This window comes from Scatophagus argus, chromosome 17, assembly GCF_020382885.2.
Source record: "Scatophagus argus isolate fScaArg1 chromosome 17, fScaArg1.pri, whole genome shotgun sequence".
Lineage (NCBI taxonomy): Eukaryota > Metazoa > Chordata > Actinopteri > Scatophagidae > Scatophagus > Scatophagus argus.
In genome coordinates this window covers 21,645,378-21,672,407 of record NC_058509.1, presented here as the reverse complement: position 1 = coordinate 21,672,407, position 27,030 = coordinate 21,645,378, and the positions used below count along the sequence as shown (strand labels likewise).

The 27,030-nt window shown below is 41.5% G+C and overlaps 1 protein-coding gene across 3 annotated transcripts; it reads left to right on the top strand.

Moving 5' to 3' along the window:
- Positions 1 to 3,363: 3,363 nt before the first annotated feature.
- LOC124075011 (ankyrin repeat and MYND domain-containing protein 2-like) lies at positions 3,364 to 27,030 on the top strand. Of its 3 annotated transcripts, none has more exons than XM_046418405.1 (10): positions 3,364 to 3,820; positions 4,698 to 4,762; positions 6,559 to 6,697; positions 6,809 to 6,907; positions 6,991 to 7,151; positions 16,338 to 16,552; positions 19,943 to 20,051; positions 20,231 to 20,359; positions 22,159 to 22,285; positions 26,253 to 27,030. In XM_046418405.1, the coding sequence occupies exons 1-10, from the start codon at positions 3,754 to 3,756 to the stop codon at positions 26,405 to 26,407; spliced, it is 1,266 nt and encodes a 421-aa protein (XP_046274361.1). In that variant the 5' UTR covers positions 3,364 to 3,753; the 3' UTR covers positions 26,408 to 27,030. The 3 variants fall into 3 exon arrangements, 2 of the variants coding, with proteins under 2 accessions (XP_046274361.1, XP_046274360.1); XM_046418404.1 differs by having other exon boundaries at positions 19,943 to 20,078; XR_006845945.1 differs by lacking the exon at positions 26,253 to 27,030 and having other exon boundaries at positions 19,943 to 20,078; positions 20,231 to 21,282; positions 22,159 to 22,239.

Here is a 27,030-nt window from a genome sequence, read left to right as displayed (position 1 = left end):
GTAAACAATGCAGTGTGAGTCATAGATAGCAGATGAGGAGCTTTCTTAAAAAACTACTTTACAATACTGTAGTAAATAGCGCATTTTAAAATTGAGAAAAAAAGATCACAATTTAGGCTGTGGATGGTGACTGCAATCAAACTAATTGTGATGTTTGGCCAGATTGCTCACCTTATTACACACTAATGAAAATATAATGATATTATATTATATTCCATATATGTCCCTAAATACCCCCAAATCCTATACAAGGGACCTTTTCTGTATCATACTTAATGCCAAATGAGTAAGAATTTGCTGTAGCTGTTTGACAAAATGTATTGTTTCTTCTCACTCAACAACTCTCAAAATAGTGTGATTTTTTTTTAAAGGAAACCTGGGAATATTCTGGTTATCTACTAGTTCAGTGATGAAATCAGTTGAAACAGTGTGTTCATAAACATCTGCTGTTTGGGCAGATACACACATAATTTACATTACAGTAATCCAAACAGAAATCAGACAGCTAGATGTAAATACTGTACTGTACATGTAAGTACTGCACATTTTCACATTTTTCATTTTATTATTTTTATAAGGTTTCTATTTTACAATATTTAATTTTACTTACCTATGTTTTTGGTAGCAGGGACAAAAAGAATTTCACTGCACATTGTGCCGTGCATGATTGTGTGTGTGACAAATAAAACTATCTTGTATCTCTTGTATCTTGTGTGTTTTGTGTGAACTAGAATGCACTTTGCCTTTTGTTTTTGCTCCTTCTTGTTGTTAAATAAATGTGGTCATATGCATTCCAGACCACCTTAATGCATCTTCAGTGTGTCTTGGATGTGTTCACACTTAGAAGTGTCTTGTCTTCAGATCACCCTGGGCCTTTGTGTACATGACTATTTATTGCAGACAGACTGCAATTATGTTGTCAATTACAATAGTATCTAAAACTCGATTAAATATGTTTTTTAAAATTGAATTATGCTGCATATAGTTTTAATATATTATCTTGTCAAAATACGGTCATTGAATGCTTTAATAATGATTTAATTTAAATGTAAAATTGATGTCTTAAAATTTACATTCAATTTGAACATAGATATCTTTTCAACTGCAAATAACCAAAAACCTTATTACTGGGTGGAGTACAACTTCTATTACAAATGTTAGAAATTATAGGTTTGTCCAGAGAGACTGTCTTAAAATTACTATTAAAAATAAAATTTTGAATGAAATGTCATGTTTGCAGTAGACATACAATGTAGTAACATTAAATGATATGTAGACAGAGTAGCTTAAATATCGTGTGTAGGTGAGATTAGTAGTAGTAGTGAAAACATGAAAACTTGCAACATATGTGGTAAGACCAGGAATACATATTCTAATATCTTATATACACTTTCTCGATTATTACATTTTAGGCACTTTGTGGGAATTAACCCTGAGGGGGGAAGAAAGACCAGCCAGTGGAAGGTGGTGTCAAAGAGGACAGGGAAGCTGGTCCACAAAAAGACAACAGTCAATCCCCAGGTCGTGACTCTCATAAAAAATGTGATGGACTTTGAGTGGGGCTTTATTTAGCCAATATAGTTCAGATCAAACTGCCAAATGCCCAAGTTCATTTTTGGACTGTATGATATGTTTAGTAGTTGTTGTTAATGGAATGTGTGAAATAAAGTCAGCGTTTACTCAGTTTTTTTCTTCGTTGCTATGCAATTGGTGCAGTAACTTTTAGCTGTTGTCTTTGGGTGAAGGGAGGAGCAAAGAAGGAAAAAAACTAAAGTGGGATTGGGATTGGAGGACAATACAAAGTTAAATACATGTAATGTTATGTTAATGGTGTTCTTATGGATTCTTATGGACACTAAAAATGTTAAGCTTTAATAAATGCCCACTGTGTGTCTGCCCACAAGCCATCTCTTGTCTGAGCTATTTCTGTGGTATTCTGTTAATTTATTATTATTATTTTTGCCCCTCCAGCACACCACAGGACACTGGCAACCACAGACTGGTAAAACATCCGCAGCAGTTTGCAACAGATGTTGAAAGACCACAGTCTCCTTAGGAAGTACAACCGGCTTTGTGTCTTCCCATGCAAGGTGGCTGGTGGGTGTTGTCCACTCCAGTTTATTATCCATTATTTGTTTGACTCCACAACCTCCACCTCAGCTCCCTCTAGCAGGACTGGTGGCTCTCTTGTTCTGAACCTCACGAAGTCAATGACCAGCTGCTCTTAGAGGTGTTGAGATGTAGTGGTTAGTGTGACACCAGACAGCAAAGTGCCCCACCAGACTCTAATACTCCTCTCTGTCATCCCTCATGCATCCAATGATGGCTGTGTTGTCGGCGTACTTCTGTATGTGACACAGCTCTGAGTTGTAACAGAAGTCCGTGGTGTACAGGGTGAAGAGAAGAGGGACCAGCACTGTACCCTGGGGGACTCCAGTGTTGCTGACCACAGGTGTCCTTCAGCCTGACGTGCTATGGCCTGTCAGTGAGGTAGTTGGAGATCCAGCCCACCAGGAAAACCAATGTAGTGATATATATATATCACTATATACTGTATGATAATACATTTTACTGCTTATTCCTAGTAACTTTGTCTTGATGTTTTCTAGTCTTTTCTAAACTCAGCCTGAGAGGAAAGGAGAGAAGGATAAGGGGAGAAGAGAGGTGAGGAGAAGAGGAGGGGATGTGCAGTCCCAGATGTTCTGTGCTTAGCCCCTGATCTTTCAAAGTCTCAGAGGCTCCCCTGATCTAGAATTGCATAGTAAATTTAATTAAAATTTTCTTAATTAGTTAGTACATATAAATATGTAAGTGTTACGCCCCGGTACCGGGGACAATAATAAGGAAGAAAAGGGAAGAATGACACGAGCACAACACGTTAGCCTTCACTCTGTGTATTCCACACTCTGTCTACACTTTTTTTTCAACATACACCTTTTTTTTCCCGAACCCAGGCATCAACAATTAATTGCTGTGCAACACATTTGCGACAAACTGACAAAGATTAAATAAAAAAAATACAATTGAGATCTTGAACATAACTTGCGTTTCCACAACAGGTAAGCATAAGGTTGCCAACAACAAGTCACATAAAATAGAACATTCGTATCTTTAACTTTACGGTTTTATCTGTCACTTTCTCTGCCGTCGCTCTCACACCCACAATGCAAAAGCAGCCAAACAAAAAACGGATGATCAGTCCCCAATATTACAACCATAACATAAGCAGTGACAGTGCAATTATTTTACGTGGATTGGATTGGATTGGATTGGACTGGAGATCAGAATCAGGAGATCAGAATCAGAATTCCTTTATTTATTCCAGAGGGAAAATTCTTCTTTCTTACAGACATTGCAATTTTCCCAACCAAGAAAATGAAAAGATAGGGGATAGATGGGAGACTGAGTGTGTTTGCAGCAGGGGAGTCTAAACTTCATAAAACCTTTAACACAGTAGTCAGAGTTAATAGTTAGAGCTGGATATCCAAATTTTGCATTTGAAAAGTGAGGAATTGATTCAGTTAGCATTTATAATATTTATAGTAGCTCATTTGAATGTTTTTGCACAGTGGACAACACTGGCCTCCCCTTTGTTTGCTATAGTGGTATGTTCAAGGGATGTCTCGACTGTCAGTATAGCTGAAAGTGTTCTGCAGATTGTCAATCCACCTGTACACTGTAATTATCTGCTGGAACGAACAGTATAGTTTGTACAAATAACAGTACAAATCAAAACAGAGCTGATAAGAGAGGATGGCTGCACCTCAAAAAGGCGATCTGTCAGCATCTGAGAGGAAGATCCTGCAAATAATTGCTGCTGGTGAGTGGTACTGGTCTAATACAGGATTATACTTCTAACTTTCTTCCAGTGTCTTTTACTATTTTGTATCGACATAGTATTATTTCTTTATTGGGATACCATTATGTCAAACATGGTGTATACATTTCATTTCAGTAGCATGAAAATGCTGCAACAATCAAGGTAATATTGCAGCATAATCTAAACCTTGAATAGCACTGTACAAAAGTAAATATTTTCCATATTAATAATATTACTGGATGCCATTACTGTATATCCGCAGTGCATCAGCAATAAAAGAGAAACAAAAGGGGATACTTGGAGGTCACCAACAGATAAATCATAGTATTTATATATGATTGGTATTTCATTTTGTTATTTTTTAAAAGAGTTTCTTGAACAGGATTATGTAACCTGGCATTAATTATAGGTAAAATAGGCAGTTTCCATAGTAGTAACTTAAAGTTATTTAGCCATTTCACAGCAGGTAAGCTGAACTTTCAAAAGAAGAACTTTCATCTGCATGCATTGCACAATTTAACATATGAATTTGCAATATTAAATAAATGATGAATGAATATTTATTTTGTTTTATACTGTATAACCTCAATTGATGAAAAATCCTTATGATAAATACCGACTACAAAATTCTTGCTTATTAGAAAATTATCCAGAAATATGCTGTATAACCATAAAATCATTACCGAAATCCTTTTGACGATGATGTATTTGTTGTTGTTGTTTCCTTTATAAAGTTTGCAATAATTTTCTCCATCACAATTCCAGTTTGGGCTTAAACTACTTGTAAATCATAGATAGATGCATTTGGCAATCTGTCTTTTATTGTTGCAGCTGTTTCTTGCACTAACAATTTTACACTGATACTTTTGGCCTGCAGGCGATGTACAGGAGGCTGCCCAGCTGCTTGCCAGCCAAGAAGTACGAGTCAACTGTTTGGATGAGGTACCAAAATAGTATAAGTTTTTATATTAAATAATGCAAGTCAAACTACTTTTTCCAAGGTCAAGAATAAACTTTCAGGCTGAACTAAATGATATATTTAGATTTAAGATTTTTGTATTAATATACTCAAAGTGATTTCTGTATTTAGATGGGAAGACCACCCAAAAGTCAGTTGAGTAAATTTCTAACCCCTAAGCCTTTTCTTAACTGTGACACTAATTTACATCTAAAACCTAAAATCCTCACTCCCACCAAGTGTTGTCTCTTAAATTCGAGCATCACTTACATTTGTATTTGATTTTCAAGGATTTGATCTTCTATATGGAAATAATAAAAAGCTGTTTTTCAAATCTAGCTATTTATCAAATCTTCCAGCACCCTATTTGCTTACCAAGTGACTCTGTAAGGGGCTGCAAACTTAAAGCTGAGAATCTCAAACCCACAAACCCTTTTTTACTTATTTCTATTATGTAATTTGTTGATTCAGTGGAGCTCTGTGTCAGTTGGTTTGTGGTGCTCAAAGTGATACAAAATTCCAGAGGGGTCAAGTGTGTACAAAATTAAGGTACTGAAAAACCCCATCTCCCACCTCTCATCCGCTTTCACATTCGCCTACATCCATAATGCAACAGCTATGTAATTGAAGCATATGTTATCTATTGTAATGGAGACATATGGATGTGACTCTTGAGAGGCAGACGCAGCTCTTGAAGGTCCTTGATAATAGCATCATGCCACTACATGTAACTTACAGACTTCTTCAGGCTGCCTGTCTGTCAGAATCAGGTGTGGTGACAGATCTTCACTTGTTGCCCACAACCTTACCCACAACAAAGATGTGGTAAGAAAGTGTTTCTGTGTGTGAAGCAAAATGCACACACAGAAACAGAGTTTTCATGTTCTCCCTGTGCCTGCGTGGGTTTTCTCCAGGTACTCCAACTTCTTCCTACAATCCCAAAAATATGCACATTAGGTTAGTTAGCTACTGTACATTGCCCTGAGGTGTAAGTATACATGTGTGTGGTTTTCTACTCTGTCTTTGTGTGTCAGCCCTGCGACTGACTGGCCACCAGTCCAGGCTGTACCCCGCCAGCCAGCTGTGATAGGCTCCCGCCCTCCTGTGACCCTGACGGATGAAACGAGTATAGAAAATGGATAGGAAATGGGTGGAAAATCAAATACAAAGTTTGCTAACTGGCCTTCAGAATTAGTCTATAAGAGGAGTTGTTAATTAAATCAGGCTGCAGTGACATAATTGTTCAAATGCAGTTAATCGAAATAAGTTAATTTAATAAGTAAATTAAATTTCATTGCATTATTTGCATAATTTTAATAATCCTGAATTAGGAAAAAAAATGTAATATGGAGCTTTGTCTCTTATTTTTCAATCATTATTTGCAACCATCTTATACTTTCCAAGGACCACATCATTGTTTTCAAGCATGCTGAGTATAATTCAGCTTTACATCACTGCTTTAATTAGCAAATGTAAAATAAATTATATAGCTGGCTGCATGGCTTATTATTAAGTGTCAGCTACAGTTTGCTGCAGTTTCTTTAGCAAGAAGCGTCATTGTAAATATCCATCCATTCTGTTTCTTTTCTTTTATACAATGGCTTTATAATAAAACAGTTACTACCATTAAGTTGTATGAAGGGAACGCTATAGTCTAGATGTTTATTCAGCTAGGGGACAACATGTGGTTGCTAGTTTAGTTGTTAGCAAAAAATACTTCATCAACATACACATTAACTCTTTCATCGTGAACCATTGTTTCTCTACTGTATCTCCCAAGTACGGCATGACTCCACTGATGCATGCAGCCTATAAGGGCAAGGCAGATATGTGTCGTCTGCTGCTGCAGCATGGGGCCGATGTTAACTGCAACCAGCATGAATATGGCTACACCGCTCTCATGTTTGCTGGCTTGTCAGGTATAATTATGTATGCCACTAAGTTCTAAAGCATCTATTACCTATTACCATTATTGGTGCAATGTTGTGTTGTATTTCTTAATATCAGGCCATTGATTTCGCCTCATCCAGGGAAGACAGATATCACCTTCATGATGCTGGATGCAGGAGCAGAGACAGACCTGGTGAATTCTGTGGGTCGCACTGCTGCTCAGATGGCGGCATTTGTAGGTGAGACAGGCAAAGGTTGTTAGTTTAATAGTGACTGTGAGGGTGCCTATGCCTATATCTTAACCTGTGGGTTCTGCTTCCAGGCCAGCATGAATGTGTTACAGTGATAAACAACTTCTTCTCACGGGCAAGACTGGAGTACTACACCAGGCCACAGGGGCTGGAGAGGGAGCCCAAGCTGCCCCCCAGGCTAGCAGGGCCCCTGCACAAGATTATCATGACCACCAACCTCAACCCAGTCAAGGTTAGTCCTGCTAATGAGCTGAAACATCTCAGAGGATCACCAGTGTTTCAGGCAACACAGTGGTGCAGTGGTTAGCACTGTCGTCTCACAGCAACCCTGATGGGTAAGGGGTAAAGGAAATGGATGGATCTGAATGTTTTCTTTTCACCACTACTGAATAATCAGAGTCCTCATTATTTGATGATGGGAACAGAACATCAAGGGTGTTCTGGTGCTTCTTTGGTGCTTCATTAGGAAACTCCAAGTGTCCACCATCTTTGACTGTGATACTTGGAAGTAAAACAGCCCTATAACTCTTAAGTGCCAGTCTCCCTGCATTTACTTCACTGTAGAAAACTGATGGCCTATCTGAGAAGTGGACAGAAGGAACACTAACACTTGTTTATGATTCAAGAAGGCTTTCCAAAGAAAGGAAACCCTTGCGGTACTGTCAAATTTCTTGCTTTGTCTTAAAACACACCTTCACACCCCTCTGCTATGTTGCACTTCTTATGCAGAAGTTGCTCAAAGTGCTCACAAAACTGATGCAAATTCTTCCAAGCTTTCTTAGCTTTCCACAAACAGAGTGGAGTCTACATTGTTCTTCATAGGAAATAGATCTTTTCAGTAAGCTTTATGCTTGCAACCTTCTCTGTGTTGTCTGTGCTGTCATCAAAGAGGAGGGAGCAGCAGGATACCTGACTATCCCACCTGACTAAATGAGGCCTTGAGGTTGTCTCCGATGCTTCCTGCTATTTCATAAAGCTATGACAGGCCTACATATTCGGTCACCCCAGCTTCACCCCATGTCCCAATCCAGAGATACCAAACTTTTGTAAAGTGTAAATGGTTGACAGTTGATCTGACATGTCTCCAAGTTGGACTTCATAGTATGTTGTTTATTTCTTGTTTTATTTTTGATAAATTTCATCTGTTGTGTAGTTGCCATCTTTGCATTTCCTGTCGTTGTCTATTTTTGCCCCACTGTGATTGATCACCCCTCCTTTATTAGGTTCACTTGTATCTACTTATAGTACTTCCTGTATACATACACCTATCAGCCATAACATTATAACAACCTGCCTAATTTTGAATAAGCCCCTCTTTTGCCACCAAAACAGATTTGAATTGCATGGACTTCACTAGACCTCTGAACATAGATAGATACATAGATACATAGATAGATAGACTTTATTGATCCCAGGCTGAGAAATTACAGTGTAGCAGCAACATTACACACAGTGACAATACCATGAAAGAAAAAAGAATAACCTATACAAAAAGAATAACTTGTACTGTAAAAATAGCAAATAACAAAGCAAACTGCAAATATACCAACAATATAAAAATGTATATACAACAAATAAGCAATATTGAATGTTATGCAGAATAAAATATAATGTGGTGCAGTGAACCGAGTGCGCAAAAAACATACAAAGTGCAGTGACCAGAGTTTTAGCTGTTATTGTGCAGTGTGATGGCATGTGGCAGGTAAGATTTCTTGTTTCTTGTATTCTTATCAGAATCAGAATCAGAATCAGAATTCCTTTATTAATCCCTGGAGGGAAATTCTTGAATCGGGAGCGTCTGTAACAGGCTGCACACGTATCGACGCATGCGCACTGAGACGACTATATAGAGGGTGTTCATTGTCCATGATGGATAACAGCTTATTCAGCATCCTCCTCTCCACCACGGTCTCAAAAGACTCCCAAAAACCTGAGACCGAGTACAGACCCAGCCTTCTTGATGATCTTATCAAGTCTATAATTGTCGCTGGTTCTGCTGCTGCCTCAATACATAACAGTGTCAAAAGGGTCGGTGTCGCTGACGCAGAAATTAGCTGAACCCCGATGCAGAGTCAAAAGTCTTTATTAAGAAAACAAAACCTAACTAAGCAAGTTCACACTTACTGTGACTCCGAATCTAAGACAAACTGTGGGAAAAATCTCCTGGTATGGCATGGCATGGTAAGTCAAAGCAAAAAGCTCCTGGCATGACACATAAGAACATTCAAAAAACTCCTGGCATGACACAAAGACATTCAATGCTAGGACAATGGTGACTGGGAAGACAAGGACTAAATAGACATGACAACGAGACACAGGTGACACACATCAGGAGGGAGAAAGCAATCAGGAAAACTAAAAGCAAAGCTACATGAAAACAGGGCACACAGGGGAAGTGACGCTTTTCAAAATAAAAGCGGACATGACAAAAACCTTTAACATAATACATGGAAGCACAAGACAAACATGGAACATGGCACATGGACAGAAATCAAAAGACAAAGCATAACAAAAAACACCAGGCATGACAAACAGCAAATAAAATGACACTAGCACAGACTGGTAGAAGATCTCCAACATCTTGCTGCACACGTTGAAGGATCTCATCTTCCTCAGGAAATAGAGTCTGCTCTTCCCCTTCTTATACACCGCCTTAGTATTATAAAGTCCAGTCTGTTGCCGATCACCGCTCCCAGGTATTTGTAGTCCTCCACCTCCTCCATCACCTCCCCCCAGTCCATAGTGCCTGTGAAGTCGTCCTCTTCCTCCTGAAGTCGATCACCATCTCTTTAGTCTTTACATTTAGTCTCAGGTGATTCTGCTCAGACCGCTCTACAAAGTTGTCCACCAGTGTCCTGTACTCGCCCTCCTTTCCCTCTCTTACACACCCAACAGCTGAGTCATCAGAAAACTTCTGCAGGTGACATGACTCAGAGTTGTACCAAAAGTCAGTGGTGTATAAGGTGAAAAGGAAGGGAGAAAGCACAGTTCCCTGTGGAGCTCCTACATCACTGACCACCACATCAGACAGGACGTTGACTCGGGTTGTACAGATGTCCCAGTACAGGAGCCAGCTGGCTGGCACAGGTCTTCAGGATCCTGTGTGTGATGCCATCAGGGCCTGCAGCCTTTCGCTGATATAGATCTCCATCTGCCCATCCTGTTTCTGTACAGGTGCTGTACAGGAGAATGCTGGGGGGTGGGTCGAGCCATTTGGGACAGTGTGGGTGTGTGGGAGGCTGGGTGCCAGGAGGTGAGCTAAACCTGTTAAAAAACTGGTTAAACTGGTTTGCTCTATCCAGGCTCCCTGATGTCTGCCTGTCCTTGATGTGTTTCATTCCCATCCACACATCCCTCACACTGTTTTGTTGGAGTTTTTTTCCTCCAGTTTCTTCCTGTAGTTGTCCTTACATGTCCTCAGCATGTCTCTGAGTTCATGCTGCACCCTCTTCTGCTCCTCTCTGTCTCCAGACCTGAAGGCCTTCTTCTTCTTGTTCAGAAGTACCTTCAGATCACTGGTGATCCAGGGCTTGTTGTTGGAGAAGCAGTGCACGGTCCAAACTGGCATGGTGGTGTCCTTGCAGGATCTGATTACTGAGTGATGCAGTCAGTCATCATATCGATGTCCTCCCATTCGTCTCACAGAGTACATCCCAGTCTGTTGACTCGAAGCAGTCCTCAGCAGCCTCCTGTGTCCACCTCCTCACCGTCCTGGTGTGCCTCTTCATCACAAGAGGGACATACTTGGGAGTCATGATGACTAAGTTGTGGTCAAACCGGGGGGCGGGGTCGGGCGCTGTGGTGTGTGTAACCCACATGGGTTTCTGAGCTTGCTGCAGTTCCCTGGCCCACCAGGGGTGGCGCGTGCGCTGTGAGAAAAATTCTCAACCTGTGATTCAAGCAGAATGAGACGCCTCGGTTGGCGGGCCTTAGATCTGGTAGGGAACGCTAATGCAGGCACCATGTTGGCTCTATTGATTCCTTGAAGTGATTGTATTGTTCTTTATGGGAAAAAAAAACAATCAGAGCTTTGATACTGTTATCAAGGGTTTGATACAACATAGATACAGATATAGATCATTTTAAGTTGTGATGAATGATGGTAGAAAAGATCGCTAATTGCGTTAGCATCAAGCTAATCGCTAGCATTGTCATGTTAATGCTTATTTACACTCTGCAGCTACTTTGGCTAAGCTAGCTACAGTTATAGCACCATTGGTTTTTTTATTTAGACCAAGTCAATCGGGACCTGAACCTGGTGTTCAGTGGCGAGCCAGTTAAAGTGGAGACTTGACTGTGGAGGAACCAGCAACGCGGTGTGGCCAGCCGCAAACCATCTAGGTGTGTGTGGTATCTCTGCTTATACATACTTTCAGGCTCTGCAGCCGTTCCTGGATTTTACTGATACTGGCTTAATATTAAACTATCATAAATATACTTCCCTCATTTAACTGTCACATATGCATCCATGGCATTAGCATACAGGACATCCAGCGTTTTATTATCTCTGGTGGGGTAGTCGACATACTGGTGAAAGTTATTTAAAGTTTTGTTCAATGAAGCATGATTAAAATCTTCTGTAATAACCATGAATGCATCCGGATGTTCAGTCTGTAGTTTGGCCACGGTGGAGCTGACAACCTTACAGGCCACCGCTGCATCAGCTGATGGGGGATGTAAACAGCGATAACAATAGTGGACGTGAACTCTCTCGGTAAATAATACGGGCACATTCCCCACAGCCAGCAGTTCAATGTCCAGGGTACAGAGCCATTCTTTCACGTTTACATGTCCAGTATTGCACCACCTCGCACTCACATAAAGTGCAAGCCCGCCACCCTTCTTCTTCCATCTTTTGAAATAGTCCCTGTTTCCCCGTACCAAACCATAACCTGGGAGTTTAACGCTGTTGTCCGGAATGTATGAGTGCAGCCATGTTTCACGGAAGCAAAATATGCTACACTCATAGTATTCCCTTTGTGTCTTCACTAGCGCTGAAAGTTCGTCCATCTTACTCCCCAAACACCTCACATTCCTCATTATAATCACCAGGACTGCTAGCTTATGGTTTGGCTCCAGACCTGCAACCCCAGCGTCTCCCCCTTAACTCCTGTGGGACCACAGGTCTATCTGTGGGCTGCAGCACAGGCTTACACAGTGCAGCCAGCTGTTCATGCATGTAAACAATGCCCTCAACACTATCGGCAAAGTTCTCTGTTGCAAAGAGTAAAAAAAGTAACAGAAGAACACGAAGAAGAGTAGCAAAACTAAGTCCAGCCATTGTCACAACTGGTTGTGATTAATCAAAAAACAAACGAACAGGACTAAACCAACAAATAAAAAAAAAAAAAGAGTTAAACACGACGGGTGCTGCGGCTACAGGCTGCCATTTGGAACAGCACCAAGAGAACTAAGTCTAAGTCTAAGGTATGCTGTGGTGGATTCTGGAAGCGAACAAGCAAGTAGCAGATCCTTTAAGTAAATTGTGAGGTGGGGCCTCTGTGGATCGAATTCATTTTTCCAGCACATCCCACAGATGCTAGTGTGACCGGGGCAGCTCTAAACCCCTGACAATACAACAACGCCACTCTGGGAATTTCACCCAGAGAATACCACACAGGTCCTTTGATTTGAAAAAAGGAAGCAGAGAGATGGATTTCCAGTTTCACAACAATATTCAAGTTTTATTTAAACAGAATTTCCCATATCACATACCGACTTGGCTTAAAAATCCCACTACTAAAAATATACTCTCTTAAAAAAAAGGTATCACTGTACTGGAGCAGTGGTATCAAATAGACCAACAGGGAGTGGGGGGGGAGTGACACCCACACACACACACACACACTGCAAAACAAAAAGACAGGTTAGAACACAACACAGAATTAAGCATGCAGATAAACTCAAGGGGTAGGGGGGGGACCCTCCACCTAGTGAGCCACCACCTGTAAGCCTCTGACCGAGAATTCCAGGATAGAGAGCAAACTCAATGTTGGTTTACAAAAAAATAACAAAACTTAACCCAACTAAGGAGAAAAAAACTAATGGCTACAACAACTTATACAAAAACATCTAATCAACAAAGTTACCATAAACACACCAAACATATTTGACAAATGGGCAAAAACAGCAGTGCCTAGAGCTCAGCTACTGCACCAGGAGTCGACATCACTTCCCCGTTCCTAGTATGAAAAACATGCATCATATACAAGATGTTAGGATAATGTGACTACTGGGTACTGGGTATCTAAGTAACATATCCAACCAAAAAACGAGAATTTACTCAAAACGCCAAGAGCAGGCATACCCGGGAACTCCTCATGATACAGCCACACATACACACATAATGAGCACTGCACCAAACGGAGAGGGGAGCACGGTGACCAGCAGCTTAAGTGCTCCGTCCTGCACCTGTACAAATGTAAAGGAAGTGCTAAGTACATATATCTAAACTATTTTCAACCAAAACAACAGAGAAACATACCTCAACTAGACGCCGTTCCTGGCAGTATAGGATCAGGAAAGAATGAGGGGAACCTACCACTGGCTGTCTGCAGCTACATTTAAAAGTGACCAGGAAGTGATCTAACCTCGGCTGTTATGAATTGGTGCTGATTAGAGGGGCGTGACCAAGCTGCCAGTGGGAGGGGAAGGAGCTCTACCTATCACACTAGATTGGATCGAGATCTGGAGAATTTGGAGGCCGAATCAATACCTTGATGCAGGGTGCATTATTCATTATTCATACACATGAGTGGCAGGACCCAAGGTTTTCCAGCAGAATATTGTTCAAAGCATCACACCACCTCCAGCTTGCCTTCTTCTCATAGTGCACCCTGGTGCCACGTCTTCCCCAAGTAAGGATCCGGCTATCTACACCATGGAGAAGAAAACATGATTAATCAGACCAGACTACCGTTGTCCATTGCTCTCTGGTCCAGTTCTGATGCACATATGCCCATTGTAGACACTTTTGACCCTGAAGGCGTCACAGCCCCATACGCAACAAACTGCGATGTACTGTGTGTTCTGACATCCTTCTGTTAGAACAAGCATGAGCTTTTTCAACAATTTGAGCAACAGTAGATCAGACAACATGGGCCAGATTTTGCTCCCACGTGCATCAGTGAGCTTTGGCTGTCCATGACCCTGTCACCTGTTCTTTGGTTTTCCTTCCTTGGCCCACTTGATCCTGACCACTACAGTCCAGGATTTCTCACAAGAGCTTCAGTTTTGCAGATGCTCTGACTCAGTTGTCTAGCCATCACAATTTGGTCTTTGTCAAAGTCACTCAAATTCTTATGCTTGCCCATTTTTGCTGCTTCCAACACATTAACTTCAAGGACAAAATGCTCACTTGCTGCCTAATACACCCATTGCCAGGTGCCACTGCAAAGAGATAATCAGTGTTACAAATCAATGTTACTCACTTCACCTCCTCAGTCGTAATACTGTATGGCTGATGGGTGTATACTTGTGCTCTGTCGTTGTCTAGTTGCCAATCTGCATCATTCATTACAGCAATCTTTCCTGTGTTTGACTTTTTGGATTGCTGGAGTAGTGCTTGCCTTTCTGACCTTAACTTCTGGAATTAGTTACCTTCGCTGACTGTCTACCCGGGCACTGAACTTCTGCTAATGAAGAGTTGTGTATTTGAGTCCTTTTTTCTGTGTACTGCCAGACTTAACACACTCAGTTTCATGGTCACAGTATTCTGTTTGCCTAATAGTTATAAAATAAGTACCCAGGTGTTAAAAAATATCCATATTCCAAATATCCATATTATTGATGGGATATCCAAGACGGTGCTAGGGATGGCACAGCGCTCTCTAGTACTTTGTTTTTGTTTATTCTCTGTGTGTTCAGCGATGAAAATCTGATAAAGTTCAAGAGAGAAGAACTACTCTGTATAAGACAGTCAGCAATTTTCCTTTTTTTTGCAAAATTTTGTAGTACAGAGAGGGAAAGAGAGAGAGAGAGAGAGAGAGAAAAGGGTGGGGGGTGAAAGAAGGAGCATACAAACAGAGACGCATAGCAACGTGGGAGATGGGAGATCCCCTGGCAGTCTAAGCCTATAGCAGCATAACTAAGGGTTAGCCACTGATCTAATGTCCATTACTTGTGTTTCGTGGCCCGAGCAAGTTTCCACTGCTTGTTTTTTTTCTGAAGTAATAGCTTCTTTGCTGCAATTCAACTATAAAGGCCTGACTCACACGGTCTCCTCTGAACGCTGGACGTTGAAATGTCTGCCACTTGAACTCCAAGAAGCATTAATGTGAATTAGTATTGGTAGATGTAACAACACATTTGTATTGTTACATCTCTTTCAAAATGGAGGACCTAAATGCAGACAGGACACAAGGGGTAAAATAAAGGAAATTTTATTAAACTCATTCAAAAGGAATAGATGCGGGCAAAACCAAATTGACTGGATGTTAAAGTATAAAACATCCATCCATCCATTTTCTATACCGCTTATCCGTCAGGGTCGCGGGGGAGCTGGAGCCTATCCCAGCTGATTACGGGCGAGAGGGGCCAACACACAAAGACAAACAACCACACACTCTCACATTCACACCTAGGGGCAATGTAGAGAAGCCAATTAACCTAATGTGCATGTTTTTGGTATTGTGGGAGGAAGCCGGAGTACCCGGAGAAAACCCACGCAGGCATAGGGAGAACATGCAAACTCCACACAGAAGGGCCCAGACCGGGATTTGAACCTGGAACCCTCTTGCTATGAGGCGACAGTGCTAACCACTGCACCGCCCTAAAGTATAAAACAGTCCAAAAAAATAATCAGTTCCAAAATGTCAACAAAAGGAGTTGAGAAGATAACCAAAGACAATCAGTAATGCTGGAGATACACCAGAAGCAGGACAAGGAAAATGACACAGGGAGACACAGAGAACATAGGGAACACAGCAAACACAAACTAACACAGAGGCTGGCACAGAGACGAACTGACAGCAGCTTGTATACACAAAGAAGACTCGACACAGATGAAACAATCAGGGCAGGGCAGACAATCAAAAAAGATAAGGCCAGGAAATGTAAAAGTAAAAAATACATAAAAGAAGAGAGCTCCAAATAAAATAGGAACGAACTAAACATAAACTTCAAACCATGGCAATATATTGTTCCCTTGTACTGTGTCAGTACAAAAGATTACCCTGTAACCCTGGAGTAAGTTGAAATCTAGTTTAATGTCTGATTTCCATTGTTGGTCAATGTTGATCTCAGTGCAAGCAACATGGTGCTAACAACATATTATGCATAAGGTATGAGTAACATAGAATGAGACAAATTTGCTCACGAATACCCCTGTGTTGAAACTACTGTTATTATTTCAAAACAGCAAAAACAAAACAGCTCTGCCCAGAAATGTTTGTCTAACCAACTCTCTCCATTCTGTCAGATAGTCATGCTGGTGAAGGAGAACCCTGTGCTGGTTGACGTGGCGGCTCTAGAGAAGTGTTACCAAGTAATGGACCTGCTGTGTGAGCAATGCGTGAAGCAACAAGACATGAACGAGGTTCTGGCCATGAAGATGCACTACATCAGCTGTGTGCTGCAGAAATGCCTGGCCTTCCTACAGAAACAAGATGACAAGCTGGATGCACTTGTCAAGACGTGAGGTTTCTGAATGGAATGAATCTGTCCCTTGAATATAATAGCAGCAATCCCACTACTAATTTTACAGTTGCTTACAATGTATATAATTGGGATAAAGTTGCTGTCATAATAATGGTAAGACCTTTAGGTCAGGTGCCTTTGTCAGGCAGGGAGAGTCCACAGTAATAAAGGGAGGACCCAAAGTTTTTGGAGCCTCAGTCATACTAGGTATTAAAAACAATAATAACAATAGTAGTAGTAGAGGTAGCAGTAGTAGTAATGTGAAAATATGACAAAATTTTAATAATAGCAGTTGGTGTCAATCAGGAACACAGTGGAAGGCCCAACGCCTTCCACTGTGTTCCTGCTTGACAAGTTAGTAATATGCATTAATGGGACATGAGAAGTGAGTAGAAGTGTCAATATCTGAGAGATTTTAACACTAATCAGGTGAACAGTGAAGGCTTTAATCCAAACACTAGCTGTCAGAATCCAGCAGCTGTCACACCAATATGCAAATAATCACAAATGGCTTCCAGAATTTGTGTGTGTGTGTGTGCGTGTAGGAGAAGTCAAAGATGGTGGACAAGGTCACATAAGTGACGTCAAAGAAACTTTAATACATGAAGAACTCCCTTACACTTCCGGTTTGTAGCAGGTATTGTGAGATAGTCCAAAATGAATGGGGGCTTAGGGAGCTGTAGCCCCAAAACGAAACTTTTATGGTGCAAAAAGTGTTTTCTGTTACTTTTCTTTATGTTTCGGTATGGGTGGTAGAGACAATAGACACAGTTCTATTACATTAAAATTTTGTGGTTTTTTTTGTGATGAAATAAATTAATTAATTTTATTATAAATTAATAAAGTATTTGCAGCACACACGCCAGTTTACAGCATTCACCATTTTAGTTTCACGCATCAATTAAGCACAAGTTTGTGTTTTGTCTTAAACATGCTTCTAACGTCTGCTGTAGCAATTGTTAGGAAAATACATTAGAACTATAATACACAAAACTGAAACCGTATACCTGTGGTCATGTTCACGTAATGATAATTGAAGTTACCCTACCATAATGTAACACTGCTAGTTGTAAATCAGCATACATTAGCAGAATGCTAAGAAAAATGAATGGACATTGAACATTAGTATTTTTTTCTTTTCATTTGTGATATATAATCAATACTATATTTGCAAAAACTAAAATAAAATCTGGCCGTTTTGTTCTAGAAGTAGCTGTAAATAATTATTTTAACTCCATTCACTCCTGTTCATTGAGGACTATCTCGCAAGTGCCCCCTAGGTGAACTGCAGCCAACTTTCGTTACAATGGGTTTCAACAGTGGACAGGCTGTCCTTAGAAGAGCTGTGGTGACGTGTCTCACCGGGTCCAACATGCCGGCTCAACCATGAGGGTTTGAACAAAGAGCATGGGGAATCAAAGTGGGACAACGTGGTCTAACACATGTCCAACAAAGAGATGGAGCAAACTGCAGTTATGGTACCATGTGATCCTTACACTCAGATGGTTGTGGATATCTGAAGTGAGTGTAAGAGGGTTAGTAAGTGAGGAAAAGGAGAAGAGAAAGCAGACAAAACATCAGGGATCCTAACTATCACCAAGGTGCAATAAACTGGCTTACTTTACTTCACGGTAACAAGGCAGGCGAACCATCGTTCTGCAGGCTTGACACCAGTCCTTCAGCAGGTAAAATATCAGTTTATTGGCTGGTGGCTGAGTGTAAACAAAACAACAAGTAAATCAAATGTGCTAAATTTACCAAACAAAGCATACGGCAGTCCTATAATAAACAAGGGGTCACAGTGGTCCAACAACAACAAAGCACAGTTAGCAATAATGAGTTAACTACATGCTATAACGATAATAACAGAGAACATGGAGGTCCAACAACAACAACATAGTTAACAGGAAATAACATGTTAGCTACGTCTCTGCCCACACATAAGCCTCTTACTTTCTGTTGCTCCGATTCTTTGTGGTTCTTTTTTTGGCACCCTTTCAAACAAAGGGTTTTCAAACTCTGATTTAGGTTTCTTGGACAACATACAGGCCTCTCTGTTGTTTCAATCTCAGCACATGGCATGAGAGCCCAACAGTAAGTATGTGTGCAGCAGCATTTCGGATTAACTGGAGAGTCTTTCGAAACTTATTGGGGCAACCTGATATTAGATAGTTGCATTGGTCCAGCCTGAAAGTAATAAATGCATGGACTAATTTTTCTGCATCTTTCTGAGACAGGATGTGCCTAATTTTTGCAATGTTGCACAGATGAAAGAAAACAGTCCTTGAAGTTGGTGCAATGTGTGAGTTAAAGGACATCCTGATTGAAGGTAACTCCTAGATTCATAATAGTTGGGGCTGGAGGCCAAGGTAATGCCACCCAGGGTAGCTATATATATATAGCTATATTAGATAATTTCTAGTTTCTAAGTTTCAAAAGATGTTAAGGGCTCAGCACAATAACTACTGTTTTGTCTAGAAGGGGAAAATTGCAAGTCAGCCAGGTTTTTAAGTCTTGAAGAAATATCTTAAATTTGGTTAACTGATTGGTTTCATTTGGTTTCATTGATAAGTTTCATTGTGTGTCATCTGCAGAACTGTGTTGTAACTGAATCACCAAACTTCCAGTTTGAGTTCCCAGTGTTTGAGTCCGAGTCAAGTCCAAGTCATTAAAGAAAAATCTGAGTCAAGTTCAAGTCAAGTTCACTACTGATCAGAGTCAGGTCCATATTGACATACATACTGAAGTGCATTTCAGTAGTTATGCACATGGGTAGCTTAGGAAAAAAAGTGAACATACTGTGTAGACAGTGCCTACAACTCTTGAATTGTAGGCACTGTCTGTAGGCTGAAATCAGCATTGCGTTTCATGATTTCCACCTCCACCTATTATGTATGTATGTATATAAGACAAAGATTTACACTACATCGGCCATATGTTTTAATTCTTTTCAAAATAATTACATTTACTAGTAGAAACTAAAATTTCACAGGGACCCCAGGGAGGCTGGAATCTATCCTAGCTAACATTGGATTAGAGGCAGTGTACACCGTGGACGGGTCACCAGTCAATCGCACAACTGATCGAAGACAGACAACCACACATGCTCACACACTCACACCTACAGGCAATGTAGAGTAGTCAGTTAACCTAATGTCCACGTTTTGGGGAGGAAACTGAAGTACCTGGAGAACACCCATGCAGGCACAGGGAGAACATCCAAACTCTGCATTGCACCATGTACAGTGACAATTTGTACAATTCCGGTTGCACAGCAGGAAAACCCATGGACAGCCCATGAAAATCTATATTAGAATCATTGTCATAATACAGTAAATGCCATATCTTTTTTTGTCTTCGACCTACTGAAATGATGCTGGGTTCCAGCCTGTTGAGGGGGAGAGACAGTGATGGCTTCCCACAGTACCAAGAGAAGTTCATCCGGGACTGCATCAGGAAGTTTCCTTACTGCGAGACCACACTCCTTCAGCAGCTGGTGAGGAGCATTGCACCAGTAGAGATTGTAAGTGAAGAAGATATCAAAGAATTTTAGTGTAGTAAAATATCATTTTTTAGCAAAAGGCCTAAATAATAGTCAAAAATGTTATAGGTTACTGAGTAATCATTCTTTCACTGTTGATATAAGCTTAATACATCATTGTATCTTGTTTCCAGGGCAATGACCCAACAGCATTCTCAGTGTTGACTCAGGCCCTGACGGGACAAATGGCATTTGTAGATGGTGACTACTGTGCTACATGCGGGGAGAAGGGAGCAGATAAGAGGTGCTCCCTATGTAAAGCCGTAAGTCAAAGTCTGTTGAAAGCCACTATCTGCCAGACCTTGTATTTGAAAAGGTAGGCCTTTATTTCTAATCCCTGCGGTTTGAAAATTATATTTGGTTATATGTTAGTGTGAAGCCTCCTGGTTTTCTAATCTGCTCCTGTTTGCCTTATTATTTATATTACTGCATTATGCTGTTTATACAAACTAAACATTTCCTGAATTTGTTTTTACTTAAAATCCCTATATCCCTATACACTATCCCTATAGTGTACATAACTGGTATGCAGTAAGCAAGCGTGACAAAAATCAGGAATGCAAAATGTCATTTGTGTTACTACGCCCCTTTGCGTACTTGACCATGTTGATAACGTGACGGTCAAGTGCGTAAAGATGAGTAGTAACATTACACATTCCTGATTTTTGTCACACTTGTATAGCTGTGTACCAGTTATGTGCATCCCTGCCTATAACATTTCAGTGGACTGAAATATGCTGCTGCCATCTTGTGGAACTTCTACAAAATGTGTTTTGTTTTTTTTTTTCTGTGACATCGATACATATTGTGGGCAAAAGTCAATGGACATCTGACCATCACACCCATATGAAATTGTAAGGTTGTAAGGTTAGGGACTGTCCTTGCTTGCAGTCGGCATTCTTAATCCTCCCTAATGTGTTTATTGAGGTTGTAATCAAGGTTCTGTACAGGCAAATTGAGTTCCTCCAGTCCAAACTTGTCAAACCATTTCTTTATGGACCTTGCTTCGTGCACAGGGGCACAGCCATGCTGGGACAGCAAAGGGCGTTTCTCACACTGTTGCCACAAAGTTGGAAGTGTCCAGTTGGCAAAAATGTCATCACATCTTGTAACCTCAAGAAGACCCTACAATGTAACCAAGACCTTGGAACAGCCCCAGACCATTCCTCCTCCACTATGCATTCCGGTAGGTAGCATTCTCCCAGCCTCCACTAAACCCAGATTCATCCATCAGACTTCCAGATGGTGAAAAGTGATTCATCACTCGCAATAAGATGTTTTCCCTGCTCCAAGGTTTTGTTGTGGCATGTTTTTCACATCAACTGATACATGGCACATGGTAATGTAAGGCTCATGTCAAGCTTCTTGGCCATGGAAATCCACTTCATGAATGTGCCAAGTTGCTTCCAGAAACAGTTGGGAATTCTGATGTTAACGATGCAACAGATGAAAGGCGATTTCTGTGCCCTGTGTTCTTTAAGAATCATTGTCCCCATTCTCTGATTTTCCTGGTCTACCACTTTGTGGTTGTTGCTTTGGGGCACTTCCATTTCAACACAATAAAGCAACAATTTCAGAAACCGACTTGTTGTAAAGGAAAGGTATGCCACCTTTCCCCTGTGACAGTGCCCCATTTAAAGTTGTTGAGGTATTCTAAATATTTGGTGATTGAGATATCATGGCTGTGTGCTGGATTTATGCACCTGATAGCAATGGGTGTGGTACTTTTTAGTAGTGTCCACTGACTTTTGGCCATAAAGTGTACTTCTGCAGCAACTGAAATCAAGCAACAACTTTATTCTATTGTTGAATAATTGAATTTAATTGAATTTATTGTATATAATGTTTAGTGGAATTCATATTATATAATACATCATATAATAGGTACCAGAGTTTATCCATTCTTTATTTTTTTACTTTCTTTTGTTTTTTTAATCCCTCCAACCTCCCACCCTCAGGCTGTAGCTGGCCTTCATTAAAGCAAATAGGGTAGTTCAATCTTGTCATCAATTCTTTATTCTGAACTACCTCTAGATCGTGTTGTCTTTTCTTTGTCTTAAAGATGACTTACTGCAGTTTAAGATGCCAAAAACTCCACTGGTTCACCCATAAAAGGATGTGCAGGTCTCTGGAGGTGCAGGATGCTAATCTGGAGAAAGACACTCCAAAGCTGAAAGAACTGGTGTCAGGTACAAGGCAGACTTGAAGAGCCAGCTTTCTTTATATTTTTCTTAAAGGATAATTCCACTGATTTCAGACCATCTCAACTGAGTCACTGGAGTCAATACTTGACAATTAATGACAAAGAGAGAGAGAGAGAAGGTCCACAGAAGGTGGACTCTTAAAGTCAAATTTGATTAAACATAAATATACTTATAAAATACAAAATTGATCCATATGAACATAATATTAATTGAACTAATAAAGGGATTTAAACTAAATTTTGACATCCAATTCGGGGGAAAAAAAACTCAAACTAATTATGTAAATTGACGAGTAGGAATCTGTCTCATTGCTCAGGCAGTATTGATACAGCCAAGCAAATGAATTCCTGCAGTTTGACCCTTTATTTTTCACATGTGGTTGTATAATTATCTTTGGGGCTTGTCTATCAAGGACATTTCTGGCACAGTACAGAATTTGAATAACAATACACCTAACACTAGCTGAACACTACTACAGTATAAACAAAAAGCAAACCAAAATAGCAATCCTGCGGAAAAAACTGTTCCCCACCAGGATGAAAAAGCACTCTGTCTCCACACAGTTGATGTGCAGAGGGCTCAGAGGAGAGTCAATATGCAGAAGGCCCTGATAACATACCTTTTAACACCTCACTGGATCAAGCCATAGTCCCATCTTGTTTCAAGATTGCCACCATCATCCCAGTGCCAAAAAAACCTCAAGTCATCACTCAATGACTACTGGCCTGTTGCATTCACTCCCATTATGATGAAGTGCTTTGAGAGGCTGGCAAAGGAGCACATCATCTCTCATCTCATCAACAGACTTCCTCCTATGTTCGAACCCTTCCAGTTTGCCTACCTCTTCACCTGAGCCTTGCACACTTGGAGGAGAAGAACCCATGCTGTTCCTGGACTTTAGTTCAGCATTCAAAACCATCATTCCACAGCATCTGGTAGACAAACTGGGACCCTTGAGCTTCAGCACCCCCTGTGCAACTGGCTGCTATACTTCCTCACTGAAAGACCACAGTCAGTGCAGGTTGGACAGAACACCTCCAGTGTCATCACTCTTATCACAGGCTCCCTTCAGGGCTGTGTCCCCAGCGCTCTGTTGTTCACCCTGATGACACATGACTGCATCTCCAGGGCTGCCACCAACCACACTGTGAAGTTGGCAAATGACACAACAGTGGTGGGCCTCACAAGGGACAACAACAACCTGGCCTACAGAGAGGAGGTGGAGTAGCTGATGGACTGGTGCAGAGACAACAACCTGATCCTGAACGTGGACAAAACCAAAGAGATCATTGTCGACTTCGGGAAGAACCAGCCCAGCCATGCTCCAACAACATGGCTGTGAAGGTGGTCAGCAGCACCAAGTTCCTGGGGGTGCACATCACAGATGACCTCACCTGGTCTGTGAATGCTGCATCACTGGTCAAGAGGGCACAGCAGTGCACTTTCTGTGCAGGATGAGGAGAGCCCACCTGCCCCCACCCATCCTCACCACATTCTACAGAAGCACCGTAGAGAGCATTCTGACCAACTGCATCATCTGTGTGGTATGGAGGCTCCAGTGCCTCTGATTGGAAGAATGTGAGGAGAGTGATGAGGACAGTGGAGAAAATTACTGGGACTTCTCTTCACTCCATTCAGGACATTGCACCCAAGTGCTTCATGTCCTTTGCCAGAAACATTATCAGTGACTCTTCACACCCCCACCATGGAATGTTCACCCTGCTGCCTTTTTTTCCTCTTATATAGCTTTATATACAATGTATTTTATTTCTTTTCTTTTATTTATTTTAATTCTGTGCTGAGCCAAATGCAACGAAATTTTGTTCTGTGTACACTGTTGCATACGGAATGACAATAAAGTCTGTCTAAGTCTACGTCTAAAAAGCAACATGAAAAACCAGCCTACCACAGTCATTATTTTGCTGGCCTCAAATGAGGCTTAAATTTCTTGACTGTTCCTCAGTATTACAACATTAGTCCAGCATGACCTCAGACCCGAGAATCATTATTCTTTGAGGAGTGTTGAGAGGAGTGCCTAAAGGAGGTAGTTTGGCTAACCTGCGCCTCATCATTCACTAGAAAGCCGATTCTTACTGGACAAGAAGCCAAGAAAAGTCCCAGCAGTAAATGCACCAGGCATCCCACAGGCAGCATTGTTGTTCCTCTGTAGTGAGGTGGGCTCTTCCAAGCTGCATGGGTTCCACAGAGGTGGCAAAAAGAGCTGAAGAACTGCCTGCTGAGGAGGATGAGGGAGAGGAACCACCAGTTGGTTGGAAGAGCTGCTGCAGCCCCCAGTGGCCAAGAAAGAAATCATGAAACAAGATCTCTCTTCTCTTGCTCCATCAGATTGGTGTCAATGCAAATAAGCTAGGGCTACCAAAGAGTCCAGATGTTAGGGAGATCCAGGGGCACTAACTGTCTTCGAGCCACTGACTGTTGGGCGCAAAACTCAGTGGCATAACTGATAATTCTTTGTTAGCCTTGGCGCAGTCCCACTAGGGAATGGGCAGCCTTTTGCCCTGAGGTGGTGTCATCAAATATTTTGCTTAAAGTCTCTATAAACAGTGTTAGTGAGTGTAACACAGGAGAGTCTCCAGCCTATTCAGTGTTGGCCCAACACTCAGCTCTGCGTGAGTGATGCATAATAATGAGGTCAGGCTGGAGGCAGAACCCCTCAGGAGGCGGACAGCCAAGCCCCTCTGGATGCTTGGTATACGGGAGGGACTACCCTACTGACTGGTGATGATTCAGCAGGACTGGAGGCCGGCGACTGAGCAGCAGGATGGAATACTGGTGACTGCTGCATCATGGGGGCCAGAATTTGCTGGGTAGCAGAGCTAGAATCGGATGACTTGATCTCCAACTGAAGATAAGTGAGTTGAGGTTGGCCAGGCCACCTGGAGACCAGGAGCAAATGTTGGCAAAACCACTGACAGGAAACCAGGAGCAGGTGTAGGCTGGGTCAATGGGCAGCAGAGGCTCTGGAGGTAGTAGGACCCCTTCAGCACTGGGCAGCAACAGGACCCTCATGACTGGGCAGCAGCAAGCTTGGGACAGTGGGCAGCAGTGAGGCTGGGATGCAGGGCATCTCAGGGGTTGGAAGGAGGCTAGCAAGCTGGTCGCTAGCCAACTCAGGGGCTGGAAGGAGGCTAGCAGGCTGGTGGCTAGCCAACTGGGAAGCAGGCTGGAGGCTAGCCCACTTAGGAGCTGGAGCTGACGGACAGGAGGCTATCAGGTCGGTGGCTAGCCAACTGGACGGCAGGTTGGAGGCAAGCTCTTTCAGGATCTGGAGCTAACCGGAGGCTAGCAGGTGAAGGTGAAGGTTTTCGGGAAGCAACTTATCCTTTTAGGAAGGCGAGCTTCTGAAACAGGCCTGAGATCTGGGATGTCGTGTTGACGTAATTGTATGAGGCATATGGTCACACTGACACTGAGCGCACCTCATAAACATGAGACCCAATAAGACCCAATATGCAGACACCAATATGAGGATGTAGGTGAAAAAGAAAACTTAAAAAAAAAAATAAAAAAGGAAACAGAAGCAAACAGAAGGCAGCTAGGAGTCCAGGGAGTAGTAGTTCAAACAAGAAAATAACCCAAAAATACAAACATGGCGAACACAGGATATATACAGGGAGCAAAAGGAACATAGAATACAGAGAAGGCAGGAAACTGAATGCAAGGAACACAAATGAACACAATGAACTGACAAAACACACAAGAACAGTACAGGTATACAAAGAGTGTGGTAACAAGAAACAAGGGAAACTAATAGGCATGGGACAAGCAATCAAAATAGGAGGGTAAAAAGACAGAGACAGGAAATGAAAAGTTAAACAGGACACGAGAAGAGAAAAACTACAAAATAAAACAGGAAATGAATTAAACAGACACTTCAAACATTACATCATCTTTAAGTAGATAAAATAACACACTCTCTGCTCCATGGCAGATGATGAAAGTGACCTGGTGATGGAAACAGCCAACTTCCTGCAAGAGCTATGTCTGCGGGCAGAGGAGAAGGTGGCTGCTGCTGGAGGCTGCCCTGCAGACCTGCTGGCTTGTCCCTCCACCTCTGCTGGGATATCATCTTGCAACCAAGACTGAGATGCGAGAATCTACCAAGGGTCCTGAATAATGCTGATCTTTTTGGTAATTTTCACAAAGATTACGTAAGGACAGGTGTGGTTTAACAGAAAAAATGTATGCAGGGTAGATGCCAGTGCCTGTATATAAAGATGGATGGTGTGAGAGCTCCCAAAAAATGAAGTCAAAACTTCTTAATCACTCCCTGGTGTTAGGCTCCGGTGGAATTCATAAATCCCATACGTATGTTAACAGAGGGGACTTTAACCAAATCAAAAACTCAAAGTACATGTCTAATAAATTCTTATCATGCTGATGTACGTTCAAGTATTAATTTTTCTGATAAATTTGGTTTTAATAAGTCATTGGCTGTTATTAAGAGGAGATGAAAAGTCATTATTGACAGCTGAGCAACACTTGTCACTCGTTCAGTCACAGTCCATCTTAATATAAGCCGATGGTTCATCCTGTTTTTATATTTCACACCAGTCCATTTTAGGCAGTCAGTGATATGAAACCTGCCCCATGTAATTTATCACCGTGGCAGGAGCAAAAAGTAGGGAGAATAGATTAAAATTTCCAAGTTAAAAACAAGCAATTGTATAACTTCATCCCAACAAATACTGTGGTTATTCTGGTATGTA

Bases quoted from the DNA above. Each gene is read 5' to 3' on its own strand.
- LOC124075011 (XM_046418404.1), top strand. From the start codon at position 3,754: ATGGCTGCACCTCAAAAAGGCGATCTGTCAGCATCTGAGAGGAAGATC. The intron at 4,763-6,558 runs GTACCAAAATAG...GTATCTCCCAAG, and splicing joins GAGTCAACTGTTTGGATGAG to TACGGCATGACTCCACTGAT. The intron at 20,079-20,230 runs GTAAGTGAAGAA...TCTTGTTTCCAG, and splicing joins GCATTGCACCAGTAGAGATT to GGCAATGACCCAACAGCATT.